This window comes from Corythoichthys intestinalis, chromosome 1, assembly GCF_030265065.1.
Source record: "Corythoichthys intestinalis isolate RoL2023-P3 chromosome 1, ASM3026506v1, whole genome shotgun sequence".
NCBI classification, from domain to species: domain Eukaryota; kingdom Metazoa; phylum Chordata; class Actinopteri; order Syngnathiformes; family Syngnathidae; genus Corythoichthys; species Corythoichthys intestinalis.
The window spans coordinates 11,704,104-11,717,562 of record NC_080395.1 but is presented as its reverse complement, the minus strand read 5'-3'; the positions used below and the strand labels follow the sequence as shown (position 1 = coordinate 11,717,562).

The following is a 13,459-nucleotide window of genomic DNA, read 5'->3' as shown; positions in this document are numbered from 1 at the left end:
TGCAACCAACAGCCACACACGCCTTCACCATTTTGATTATTAATGTTAAGGAGCAGAAAAACACGCCGTAAATAGGAGGAATGTACGTAGCCGTAACAGGTTAACACTATGTTTTGACGGACAATTGGGCGGTACCATTCAGGAGAGCGGAGTTGTGACGTCACGTGGGTAGGGTCTATAGAAAGTACTTTAATTCACTTAATAATGGTAGGATTAGTTCTATCCTTACAACATGGGATGACAATTTAAATTATCTATATAATTGAAGTCATTAAATAGAAATATATTTAACGAAATTACCAAAAGTGCTACATACATAACAAAAGTCACTGTTAAATTTTAGTAATCATGATGTAGCTGAAGATATTGATTGTTCTTTGATTGCACCAGGTTATATGGGACAATATTACCAATAAATTCATATTATTTTAAAAATTGAGTTTTATTTTTGTTTCAGAATGCGCGCTACATACAACGTTGTAAGATTAGTCACCAATTTGTAAGGGCATACGTCACTATTTGTAAGATTGCCAACGGCCTCGGGTTGACAGGTACGCAATATTTATTGAATATTTTTTTATTCCAGTGATGTGAAGTCGTGATGAAACTTCCAAACGCTGGATCATATCACGCTGAAGTTTCGGCGCTTGAACATTTCTACTTCCGGTTCACTTGACGCAACCTCTGTGTACCCATCCGGGACTTGCTGTTCTTTCGTGTTCCCTTTTCGTAACCGAACGACATCCTTCAAAACATTTTCATTGAGTAAGTACTGAAGTAAGAACTTAGTGGACTAAAAAGTCCAATTTTAAAGCATAGTGGAAGTCTATTGGCTGTATGTTGAAGCTTCGCAGGCTTACTGAACTTGGTTTAGTTTAGCTTAGCTCGCTCGCTAAAACACGTTAACGCATTCCGATTGCTTTGGCTTCACGCCACTTCCGGTTTGTAAAGTTTGTTTTAAGGAAAAGGTTAACATGAGCGTGATTACATTTAATTGTATGAGACGCTTCTCGATTTGTCTTTTAAGATGCGACGATTACGAATGACTGAAGGGAGGCCAACGCAATCCCGAACATCAAAGAGTAGAGACGTGGAAAATAAGGAGAGGAAATCCAGGTCACGACGAACAACTGAAAAATGAAGGTAAGGTCATGACATTAGTTGTATTTTTCATGCAATATCAGACCTTGTTTTGTTGTGATTGTTACTTTAGGAAAGTACTTCTCAAATAGTCAAAGCCAAAAAAAGCGCACCGGTGTCCAAAACATTGACTTATTTCAAAGAAACAAAGGAGTGTACACTGCTGTGTCCTCTCTCTTCAATGCCAAGCTTGGCTGCACTTCGGCCGCGAATAAACACCTACGCTATCACCCAAGTTTTAATTTTCGAAGACGACAAGAGTAAGTCCATCTAACTTAGTAAGGACATGTTTTATTGAAGTTGCTAAGCCTGTTGCAATTTGCAATGAGACCATTTGTCGCAAGGTAAATAAAAATGAGGGTGATAATTTTATCACCGCGTGCTTGTACGCATGCATACATTTGTGCGTGCGTGTAGATGACATATTAGAGGAGTTCCCAAAAAATCGATTATTACACGCATCACGATTCGACACGTGATGATTCGATTACGATTCATGAAGGTTCAAAAATGATGATTTTCACTCATAACTTTATGACAGCCGCTCGTAGCGGAACAAATTCAAGACACATCTGCCGCCCGGACACCGTTGACGGACGCACGCACAACGTTATGATGGATGCTCCCAGTTACTGGGAGAGAGATTTACACCTTTTTAAAAGACTGGAAAATATATTTGTGTATAAAACAGGCAGGCAGGCACAGAAGTGCGACACGTGCGCAAGTTATTTTTTAGAGCGAGAGGGGAAGAGAGAGAGTTCGTTGCTCCTTGTCCTTCAGCTGTCCAGCAATAGTTTTAAGGCATTTCAATTGAAAAATGTCCTGAGTGTGTTGCTAAGAACTAAAGATACACGATAATATCGGTCACCAATAATTATCGACCGATAATGGCAATTATGGTGTCACACAGATATTCCAGATAATAAAAAAATTCAACCGGTAATGCAATCCAATAATTATATACTTGATTTAGCCTCCAAATGTGCGCAACCGAAGAATTCAGCACGCCGCCTCATCAACCCCTCCCCTCTCTGAAGCCCTGAGGGAGGAGAGGTTGAGGAGGCGGAGTTACATGACAAGAAATAGTTGAATATTATGGCGGCTGTTACTAAAAAAAACAACGCTCTCGCCATCTGCGAAACATGTACCTCAAAAGTTCCACGAGGCGGTAAGAAAGCATCCTCATTAAAAACCACTAACCCAGCATCCATTTAAAACTGCATCACAAAGATTTTTGGAACAAATCGAGGCTGCTGCTAGCGGGAATGCTAAAGATATTGTAATCACAAACTAAATTAAACTACAGGGCTTGTGACGATACAGAGTCGGGCTGTTTGGGAATGCAGCCCAAGGCGGGTGATAAACTCGTATCTAAGGCTGAACACCGGCACGACTGGAGACCGATAGTCGGCATGTAGCCGTCTTCCGATGGAGCCCGCGCTCTGGCAAGGCGGGCCGAGCCCGGTCCCCCGGCTTCAGGACCTCTGGTGAACACCCCGGTTTCTCGAGCGTTCCCCCACGGCGTGCAAGCAGAGCCAGGCCCCGAATACGCCGCAGCGAACCGGCCGGTGTGGGCGGATTATCCGGTACGAACGTAAACTGCCGCTGCCGAGACACGATTTTATTTTTACCGAAATGACCCGAGAGCCAGAGCCCTGGATAAAAAAAATAATGCAGTTTATACGACCACCATTCTTCATGAAAAACATGCCAATCACATTTTCACCACGGACATTTGGAAAAGTGATGTCCATTAAGCAAGCTTATCATGAAGGCACAGTGGTTAGATGATAACTTAAACATGGAGAAAATGAAGTCAGCAGTCAATAATGCATTCAGTCTGTAAAATGACGAGCGGTCAGATGACTTTGTAACGCTGCCTTTATTTTCGGCTCAACAAAACTCAGGCACAAAACAACACGCACTGGGATGCAAGCTCCAACTCCGTCCAAATAGTACTGCCGTGTATCAGTTTAGCTGCTGTAAAGCAAATGTCGTGAGTGCCGCAAATGTAAACAAAGCGCTGCAGAATAGGTACTTGACATCTCGCTCTTTTGAGTTAATCATTTTCACAGTGTGCAACAAAGCATATAACATTAGCAGTCACTTTTCAAATTATTTAACTTATTTGTCTGCTCAGTTACAGTCACAGTAGATAATCTTAAAACTTATTGGCACTTATTAACACTTATCAATTTAAATATGTACATTCCTGTTGTAATGAAATAGCAATAATATTCTGTAGCCACAAATATTATTCAAAATCTTTCCTTCTTCCAACTTTTTTTGGGGGGATTGAGTATAATAATGTATTGCTTAAAATCAGGCTGTTAAGATTATTTTCAGATAGCTATTTTTCGTCCAAGAAAACTGAGAGAAATGCACTTGAAGCGCTGGCAGATAATTTCACTTATTTCCAATAAATTTACACTAGGGCTGTCAAACGATTAAAATTTTTAATCGAGTTAATTACAGCTTAAAAATTAATTAATCGTAATTAATCGCAATTCAAACCATCTACAAAATATGCCACATTTTTCCGTAAATTATTGTTGGAATGGAAAGATAAGACACGAGACGGATATATACATTCAACATACGGTACATAAGTACTGTATTTGTTTATTATAACAATAAATCAACAAGATTAACATTATTAACATTCTCTTAAAGCGATCCATGGATAGAAAAACTTGTAGTTCTTAAAAGATAGAAGTTTAATATTAAAACCCCTCTTAATGTTTTCGTTTTATTAAAATTTGTAAAATTTTCAATCAAAAAATAAACTAGTAGCTCGCCCTTTTTGATGTCAATAATTACACCATGCTCACTCCCCAAACCCATAAAATCATTTGGACCCAAGCGCCAGCAGAGGGCGCCAAACAACAAAAAAACAAGTAACAAGCAGACATTACACTGCTGTCATTTTAATCTGTTTGAGCGGGGCATGTGCCTTAATTGCGTCAAATATTTTAACGTGATTAATTAAAAAATTAATTACCGCCCGTTAACGCGATAATTTTGACAGCCCTAATTTACACTTAAAACTGACTAGTTTTAAGGAGGTGTGTTTTGCAGTGTGTTAATGTTATATATGTTAGGAATGGCTTACTTTTAAAGGCAATTTTGTGCGACTTAGGTCTTATAAAAGTAATTGTTGCCAAAAGTTTACCATTACACAATGTCAGACAATCTGTCATTATTTAGATGTTGGAATTGACTACTTGTTCATATTTTATGTTGAAAAAAGAGCAATAAATGATATTTTTGCACAGTAATATTTTCTTTTGTGTACACTTTAAAATTTTACATAAATCCTTTAATAGAATTATCGGCTTGACATTATCGGTTGGAATGAGGAGGAAATTATCGGTTATCGGTATCGGTTGAAAAATGTATTATCGTGCATCACTACAAACTGTGTGCGTCTATAAGAGGTGAGTACATGAACCCTCTCGTACTGTTTAGCCTTTATTGTTGTTTTTGAGATGTTAATAGTTAGCGCCGAGCGCTAAGCCTAGCTAATTCGCTAACGTGTATTTCATATGCAGAACGTGTAAAACCATGATTAAGTAGAGCGGTAACACTACAAACATGCGAAATAGTACAGAAAACTGTTGTTACGGGAGAGAGAGGGAGAGAAGAAAGTGCGCGCGCTGTAATGAGTGTGTGTGTGGCGGTGTCAAGAGCAGTTGTGATTTCAACCTGTCACTCCGAGTGGAACTCTGTGAAAACAAAGTATATTGGTTAAAAGAAGTCTTATTTTTAAAGACACTTTGTTTGTGTCCAGAAATCGTGGAACTCATTCCACCAGTGTGCATTTTATTGTATCGTTGGGAGAAATAAGTACTCACTTTCAAAATGGTTAATGTTTTTGCACTTTCTTGTAAAAAATAAATCAATAAAAAAGCAGCTTAACTCTTTCACTCCCAGCCATTTTCACCAGAGCAGGGCGATCCGCTCCCGGCCGTTTTTCTGGATTTTGACTGATTTTGCAAGGTCCACAGAAAATTCTGTTCTATTGCTATGTAAACTTGGAACCCACCCAAAGAAAGATTAGACTCTATTCTTTCAGCAGAAAAAAGTAAGTTCATATCTTTTTCCATTCTTTAGAAAACAGCATTAGAAATTAGCTCAGTTTGAGCAATTTTCCAATTTCTGATGAAAAAACGGAGAAAATGAGCTTTTTGTAAACGCATACATTTCAAACATAACTTTGATTTTAACAGAGCTATTTTTTGCATTAGTTACATCCCAAACATCTGAATAATGTTTTCCTTTTACAAAATGCCATGAACAACCAGACAAATAGAGCTTTTGATAGTAAAGTAACAATTTATTTACACATAACTACTGAGAGATGACGCTTTGTCGCCGAGATGACGCCGTTGTCGCCACGTCAGCCGTGTAAACTTTTCCCTCATCGTTGTCTGTCTCGCAAAGATGGATTATTTTTGCGTCTCTGCGGGGTCTGCTCGGCGAACCGCTGCACTGGGGGTCCCACTCGTTTTGCTCGGTCGTCCAGTGCCTGGCCTCCCAGGCTTCCCCTCGGTTGTTTTGTGCGGTCGGAGCGCCGCCTGGCATCATGCCGCCAGCGCTCTGACCGTGCTGCCCGGCCGTTCATTGCTGTTGAATCGGGTTGCAGGTCTTATAAAATGCGCTACTGCCCTCCAGTGGCCAGTTTTATTGCTTGAAAATGGGTTTTCAGCCTTGTTTTTTGTTTCCTCAGCTAGATCGCAAGCTATAGATGCTTCTTGTTTAAAAAAAAAAAAAAAAAAAAAACAACAACCCGTAAAAGACGTATAAATACGTTTTTGGGGCAATGAAGCATTTAAAAATAGAACTTACTTATACGTTTCTGGGAGCAAATGAGTTAAGGGCAGCTTTTTGTTGTATGGGCATTTTTCCATCTTTCCTGTTGAATTATAAGGATACTTTAAATAAATAATGGACATAAATTTTTTTGGCTACCTTATTAATCAGCACTGTACAATTCATCGATAATCGTGATAATCGCAATCATTCGGCAATATCGCGATCATCGTTCAAAAATCGAATCGGGGCACCCTGAATCGTAATCAAATCGAATCGTGGGGTGCCATATGAGACTCTGGTTCATTTTACAGATGTTTATTGGTAATCAACACGCCGTCGAATTACAGTTCAAACATACAAAATAAGGAAACACTGTGCATTAGCATTGCTACATTGAGACTAATGGGGAAAAAAGACAATCTACTTTAGCCTGCTATAAAACATTGGCTGTCTTCTCCAAAACGCAAACTTGCGGTTCAGAGGTGACACTTCAAACATGGAAAATCGCTGGTTAACAGCATTTGCAAACCAAAAAAAAAAAAAGGGAATAAATATATTACTGACACCACATGCAATGACAAGAAGTGCTTTTCTAGTGCTGTTTAGCGAACGCGCTTCCGGTGAATATTTCAAAATTAAAAGCATGTCATGTTCGTCATATAAATATCGATTTCTGGAGTTAATCCCACATACTTCAGAATTCAGATTCTACACTAAGAATACCTTTAAAATGACACCCTTTATTACAAATCTGATTGGCAATGAATAATTATTATAAATATTGTAATACTATTATATATAGTATTATACTATAATATTAATGATAGGTATTTTTCAAGAATTGTTTGGAATCTTGTTGGAAAGGCGAAGTCAGTGTTCTGAATCCGTTTACATTCCATTCTTTTGCACTCGTTAATGCTATCAGCATTTGAACTCATTGTTTGTGATTTATTATTGTTATTTACATGTCTATTTGTACTTCAATAAAGAATTAAAGTGTTTCAAAATGTTTTTGTGAATTGAGAAGCGTCAACAAAAATTTAATTGCTATATTAGTAAAAAAATACTTGTTTTCCCCACTGTATCTATGATTAGCCGACTAATTAGCATGCTCTGTGCAAAATAACCGCACACTATTGCAAAGGAGCTGATACAGCCTCCAGCAAAAGGCAAGGCAAGACAAATTTATTTATATAGCAAAATTCAACACAAGGCAATTCAAAGTGCTTTACATCACATGAAGATCATAAAAATCACATTAAAATCAATAGAACGTAAAAACAAAGACAATCGAAATAGGAAATAAGATTATACATAAAAATCGCACTTATTCACGAATAGAGTTAAAAACAAAAACAAAAAAAACATATATACCACCCGTCTAAAGAGCATGAGCGCCCTTTAGTGGAGAGAAAATATATTGTGACCTCTGATGGGAATAGTGGAGCATGTGGTTATTGTTGCAACATCTCATTGGTGAAAAATGAGAGAGCCTCTGTCTGCATCTCTGGCAAAAATCAAGTCAATATGTAGAATAAAGAGGAAAAATATTTATTGTCTATTGTCATTCAACACATTTTTAACACAAATTATGCTTCTCAGCCCACCAATAAAATAAAACATGAAGTTAGTGAATTCATCAATGTGTACAGGTTGTTCCCGGGTTACGAACAAGTTCCATTCCTACGCCGGAGATGTAACCCGAATTTCCGCGTAATTCGAAATTAACCCTTTAAATACCACCTAAATCTTGAAATAACTATCCAAAAAACATGTAATACACACCATTGTACTGTCCTCGCCAAGATGTTGAAGATAGGTCCGTGTGGTTTCCTGACTTTATTCAGCTTCTCATGAAATCAACATTTACAGAATGAAACTAAAATAAAATGATATGAAATCGGTTTCATCTTCAATAACAGCAATTGAAATTTTTGTCGCTAACTCGCTGTTGATACAGCAATAACAATGAACACAAACGATTAGCATGTATCAGTTGGAGTCCGCACATCATCAAAAATAATCACATCATTTCGCCCCAAGTATTCGACCACAATTGAAAACGCACAAGAAACAGTCCAAAAGTTGTTGCCTCTGGATGCTTCGAAAGTAACAAATGTGCGCGCAGGGTCTTTCCTCTCTCACACTCGGCTTCTTCTTGGGCGCAAATGGCTCTTCCTTGTGTGTGTGCGTGCACTCATCTTAGCGTGAACAAATACGTTAGTAGTGAGTAAATGCGCTCTGGCTTGCAAGCTTCGCATGCGGAAGAACTACCTGCCCTGCATTTCTTACGCCAAAATAATTGCATGCATCACAAAACAAAAGTCAACATTATATAAAAAGGACTGGAGACTACAGCGTCCTAAAGTTGAAATCACATCATTCGGGTACTTCATAACTCGGTGACTACCTGTTTTTCTCTCTATATCTCCGATGTCAGCAAATCACGTGATTTTTTTTTTCCACCCAGTGTCCCACTGATGTCACTGTAGAAGATCTTCACCCTGAGAAGCATGATCCCCTTCGCGTTAAAAAGGAGGAGTCCGACATGCCGTGGATCAAACAGGAGGCAGAGCCAGAGACCCCTGACATGAAAGAAGAAAAACAGGAAGTTGAAATTCTCAAGTTTCCAATAGGTGTCAGTGTAAAGAGCGAAGAAGACAAAGGTCCAAGCGGTGACAGCAGAGCAGCGAAACCTTGGAGCGACAGCTCATTTCAGCACCTGACAATAAAAGGAGAGGGACGATCGCAACCGGACGGCCTTTTAGCTCCGCTTTCGGACAGCGACGACATAATGTCACGTTCTTCTGACTCTAATAGTGTCGAGGAGGATGATGACTTTGACCAAAATGATTCAAAATCTTTAAACAAGTCATCATTGAAAAGAGGCACAAAGGAATGCACAGTTGGGAAACCTTTTTCCTGCTCAGTCTGTCGTAAAACATTTTCTTGGAAATATACTTTAAAAGAACACATGCGTACACACACTGGGGAGAAGCCTTTTGCCTGCACACTTTGTGATAAAAAATTCTTCAGTAAGGGAAATTTAAACATTCACACAAGTAAACACACTGGAGAGAAGCCTTATGCCTGCACACTCTGTGGTAAAAAGTTCTTCGCGAAGGCAAATTTAAACAGACATACCAGAAACCACACTGGAGAGAAGCCTTATGCCTGCACACTTTGTGATAAAAAGTTCTTCGCGAAGGCAAATTTAAACACTCATACAAGAACACACACTGGAGAGAAGCCTTATGCCTGCACACTTTGCGATAAAAGATTCATCGAGAAGGGACTTTTAAACAGACATACCAGAAACCACACTGGAGAGAAGCCTTATGCCTGCACACTTTGCGATAAAAGATTCGTCGAGAAGAGTGGTTTAAAGAAACACACAATCAAACACACTGGAGAGAAGCCTTATGCGTGCAAACTTTGTGATAAAAAGTTCTTCGCGAAGGCAAATTTAAACTATCATACAAGAACACACACTGGAGAGAAGCCTTATGCCTGCACACTTTGTGGTAAAAGATTCATCGAGAAGAGTGGTTTAAAGAAACACACAAGAACACACACTGAAGAGAAGCCTTATGCCTGCACACTTTGCGATACAAGATTCTTCGAGAAGGGACTTTTAAACAGACATACCAGAAACCACACTGGAGAGCGGCCTTTCGCCTGCACGCTTTGTGGTAAAAGATTCACTCGGAATACTGATTTAAAAAGGCATAAGCGTACGCACACTGGAGAAAAGCCTTTTGCCTGCTCACTTTGTGGTAAAAAATACGCTGAGAAGAGAGGTTTAAACACACACACATGCAGACACACTGGAGAGAAGCCTTTCGCCTGCACACTTTGTGGTAAAAGATTCACTCAGAAGAGTGATTTAGAAAGGCATAAGCGTACACACACTGGAGAAAAGCCTTTTGCCTGCTCACTTTGTGGTAAAAAATACGTCGAGAAGAGTGATTTAGAAAGACATAAGCGTACACACACTGGAGAAAAGCCTTTTGCCTGCTCACTTTGTGGTAAAAAATACGCTGAGAAGAGAGGTTTAAACAGACACATGCAGACACACTGGAGAGAAGCCTTTCGCCTGCACACTTTGTGATAAAAAGTTCTTCAAGAAGGCAAATTTGAACATTCACACAGGAACACACACTGGAGAAAAAGCTTTTGCATGCTCGCTTTGTGGTAAACGATTCACTCTGAGAGAAAATTTAGCAGTGCACGCAAGAAGTCACACTAAGTAAAAACCTTTGAATTCTGACAAAGTATTCTGATTCCTGTATTTACAGCGGAAAAAAGCATTTCAATTGAATCAGTTTCCCAATGAGCCTCTTTTGAAAAGTTGTACAAATGATTTTTCATGTGCTGTTCTTTTTTTTTACCACTATCCAACACAAATATTTGTTTTAAATTGTGTAAATTGCATTACATGTCTTTCTGTTAATTGTTCCATAAATTCCTAACATCGTGCTTTTAAGGGTGTTAAGAAAAATTTATCCTTAAATCGCGATATTACGTCACGCAATTCTCGTATCGATTCAAAATCCGTCTGCATCAATCTTTACGCATGTGATTTTGGTGGAAATAATTCAGTGAGTGAATTCAGTGTGTTTTGTTTGTGTATGTGTTTCTTTTCTTTCTTCTTTTGTATTTCTTTTCTTGTGCCCCCCCATAATCCCTTCCTGTTTGCTGTTTTGTCACAATAAAAAGGTATTTTGAATGATCACAATGGGAGTATGTCAGACTCTCAATGTGAAACATTAAAACTGGTCAGACTATCCGGGCACTTAGACTTCCATTCTCTGTGTCAAACAGCTGAACAGGACAGGGTTTTTTTTCTTTTTTTTAAAAAGGAAATAATTCAGTGGCTGCACTTTTTACTCCTGTCCAGCAGCTGGCAGCGTGCAGCAGCATTGGCTTGCAGTCTGCTGAAGTAATAACAAGATTAGACTAATCTTGAGTAAAGGTTTTTGTACCTCAGCAATGGTGGACGGGGTACTTCCGTAGAGTAAATCGCGATATTACGTCACGCAATTCTTATATCGATTCAAAATCCGTCTGCATCAATCTTTACGCATAAGATTTCGGTGAAAATAATTCAGTGGCTGCACTTTTTACTCCTGTCCAGCAGTTGGCAGCGTGCAGCAGCATTGCCTTGCAGTCTGCTGAAGTAATAAGAACAAGATTAGACTAATCTGAGTAGAGGTTTTGTACGTCGCCCTCTAGTGGTTGGCCGTCATTACTGGGGTGTTTACACACTTATAGCATCCGACCCGTCAGTCGATGGAAACAGTAACATCAGCTGCTGTGTGCTGAAGACGGCATACCTCAGCAATGGTGGACGGGGTACTTCCGGTCGTTTTGCTTGGATTCGCCCCTTTGTAAATTTGAAATTTGGGCTTATTTTGGATTTAACTGCAAAAACGGAGGCGTAGAGTATTTCGAGTCCTGCTTTAAGCAGGTTTGGACAAAGGTAAGGTAGATAAAAGTAAATAAGAGAAAAATAAGAAAAAATTAGGATAACTTGTAGTAACATTTACCTTTTAAGATCTACAAGTCTTTCTATCCGTGGATCCCTTTAACAGAAAAAATGTTAATAATGTTAATGCCATCTTGTGGATTTGTTATAATAAACAAATACAGAACTTATGTACAGTATGTTGATTGTATATATCTGTCTTTTCTCATCTTTCCAGTCCAACAATAATAATAAATAAAATAAAATATGGCATATTTTAGAGATTCGAGATTACGATTAATTAATTTTTAAATTGTGATTAACTCAATTAAAATTTTTAATCGTTTGACAGCCCTATTTTAAATGTTTTTATTTGTTTGCGTTTGAGGGGGGAAAAATGGACTGGCACTTTCAGCAAGAAACGGGGGTAAATGTAAGTCTGAACATAAATGAGAATAATTCACTAAATAATAATGGTAGGGTCAATTCTATCCATACAACATATGCAAATACAACCTAAATGACCATTATAACTGAAGTCATTATATAATGCAAATAAGGTTGCTTAAAAGTTGGTGGGGACAGTTTTAGCATCCTCAAAAGTTGGTAGTGTTATGTCCCTACCATTGGCGGAGTTTGACTTTTGGGCCATTGGGGGGCACAAGATTTTGATGACCCCAAAATGCAGTGTCAGCAATAACATTAACTCACAAGAATATTTACAATAATAAGTTGAAAATGATACTTTTTTCCCTGTCATTCTTGAGGGGAATTCTAAATCAGGCTCTTAGGACAGCAATACTCGCCAAGATCATCATCCATTGAATATGGTACGCCGGCCGGTGTTGTGCCAATGTAGTTACCCCAGTCAAAGATTATATCCCCTGGGCGAGCCATATGGAGGTAGATTTGTGTCTTCATTTTTCGATCAAAAAAATGTGTTTGCAAAAATAAATTTGAAACTCAAAAAAAGCAAATGACCGTCTAAGGTGCTAGTCACATGATCTGTTCGAAAAATAATTTTGACCCATTATAAAAATACTTTTGTTCATTTCATTCATTTTTGTTGTTTGCTCTAAAGTGCATGTGACACGAAAAAGCATGTATATTTCATAATACATGCGGTATTTTATGCTCCTGAATGGTATGGACCGCTTGGATGTGTGTGGAAGCGATCGCTATATTTATTTAGTTTTTTGAATCCCGCGCCATGAAAATGAGTGACTTCCGGCTTCGGTCTTGCATTGAGGAGGAGGGTGCTGTGACGTGTACGGATGAAGGCGTCCTCTTCACTATACAGCCCTACTGTTGTGTATGAGGACTAAGGATTCAGCTGATTTTGCGGATTAATACATTTATTTTTCTCATCACGCCAGCCTAGCGGCTGCAGAAAAATCTTGCTGTATGAGGGAGAGGCGTGTGCGCATTTTTGGAGTTTCAAAAGGTTCCTATTTACCTTGGATATTGGCCAGAACAAGCCCTACTACTGTGGGACCATAGGACTTACGAGGACATGAGTAAACATCTTGTTTTGTATTATGTCAAATACTGGGATTATTTTAATACGGAGGTGGCTTGCATTTTGTGGCTGACATGCCCCTTGTCGCACATACCCCCGCCGGGCGAGCACTATACTCGGCTTTTGCATTGGTGTGCCCGATGTTCTGTCAAATTTTCCACCGATCAGAAATTGCAACTTTGTGTTACAAATAGCCGCGAATACAGCGATTACAAAGTAAACACTACAAACTTTCTTTAAATAAAGGACTACTTCAGTTTGATCATTGATAGGCATGTAAAAAGCTCTCCTCGTGCACATTAGCTGTACGTTAGCTGCACAACAACTGCACGCCCTCTTCCGGGGAACGAACTGTAAATTGCTCTCTGCTGGGCGGTTTGCCGATCAGCGAAGACAATCGACAACCCAGTCGTCATGTCAAAAGTTTCGGGCTAGTTATGTGTGATTTTCCGCTTCGAAGACTTTGAAACGTCACTCGGTTCGGGTTAGCATGTCGGCTAGCTGTCACGCCTCTTGGT

At 39.0% G+C, this 13,459-nt stretch overlaps 1 protein-coding gene across 2 annotated transcripts; it reads left to right on the top strand.

The window, feature by feature from the left end:
- The first annotated feature begins 616 nt into the window (after positions 1-616).
- Positions 617-11,600, top strand: LOC130915515 (gastrula zinc finger protein XlCGF57.1-like). Of its 2 annotated transcripts, none has more exons than XM_057835558.1 (3): positions 617-765; positions 1,028-1,143; positions 8,426-11,600. In XM_057835558.1, exons 2-3 carry the CDS (start codon positions 1,138-1,140, stop codon positions 10,064-10,066), a joined length of 1,647 nt encoding a protein of 548 aa, XP_057691541.1. In that variant the 5' UTR covers positions 617-765; positions 1,028-1,137; the 3' UTR covers positions 10,067-11,600. The 2 variants fall into 2 exon arrangements, with proteins under 2 accessions (XP_057691541.1, XP_057691542.1); XM_057835559.1 differs by lacking the exon at positions 617-765 and adding an exon at positions 773-941.
- The last annotated feature ends 1,859 nt before the right edge of the window (positions 11,601-13,459 follow it).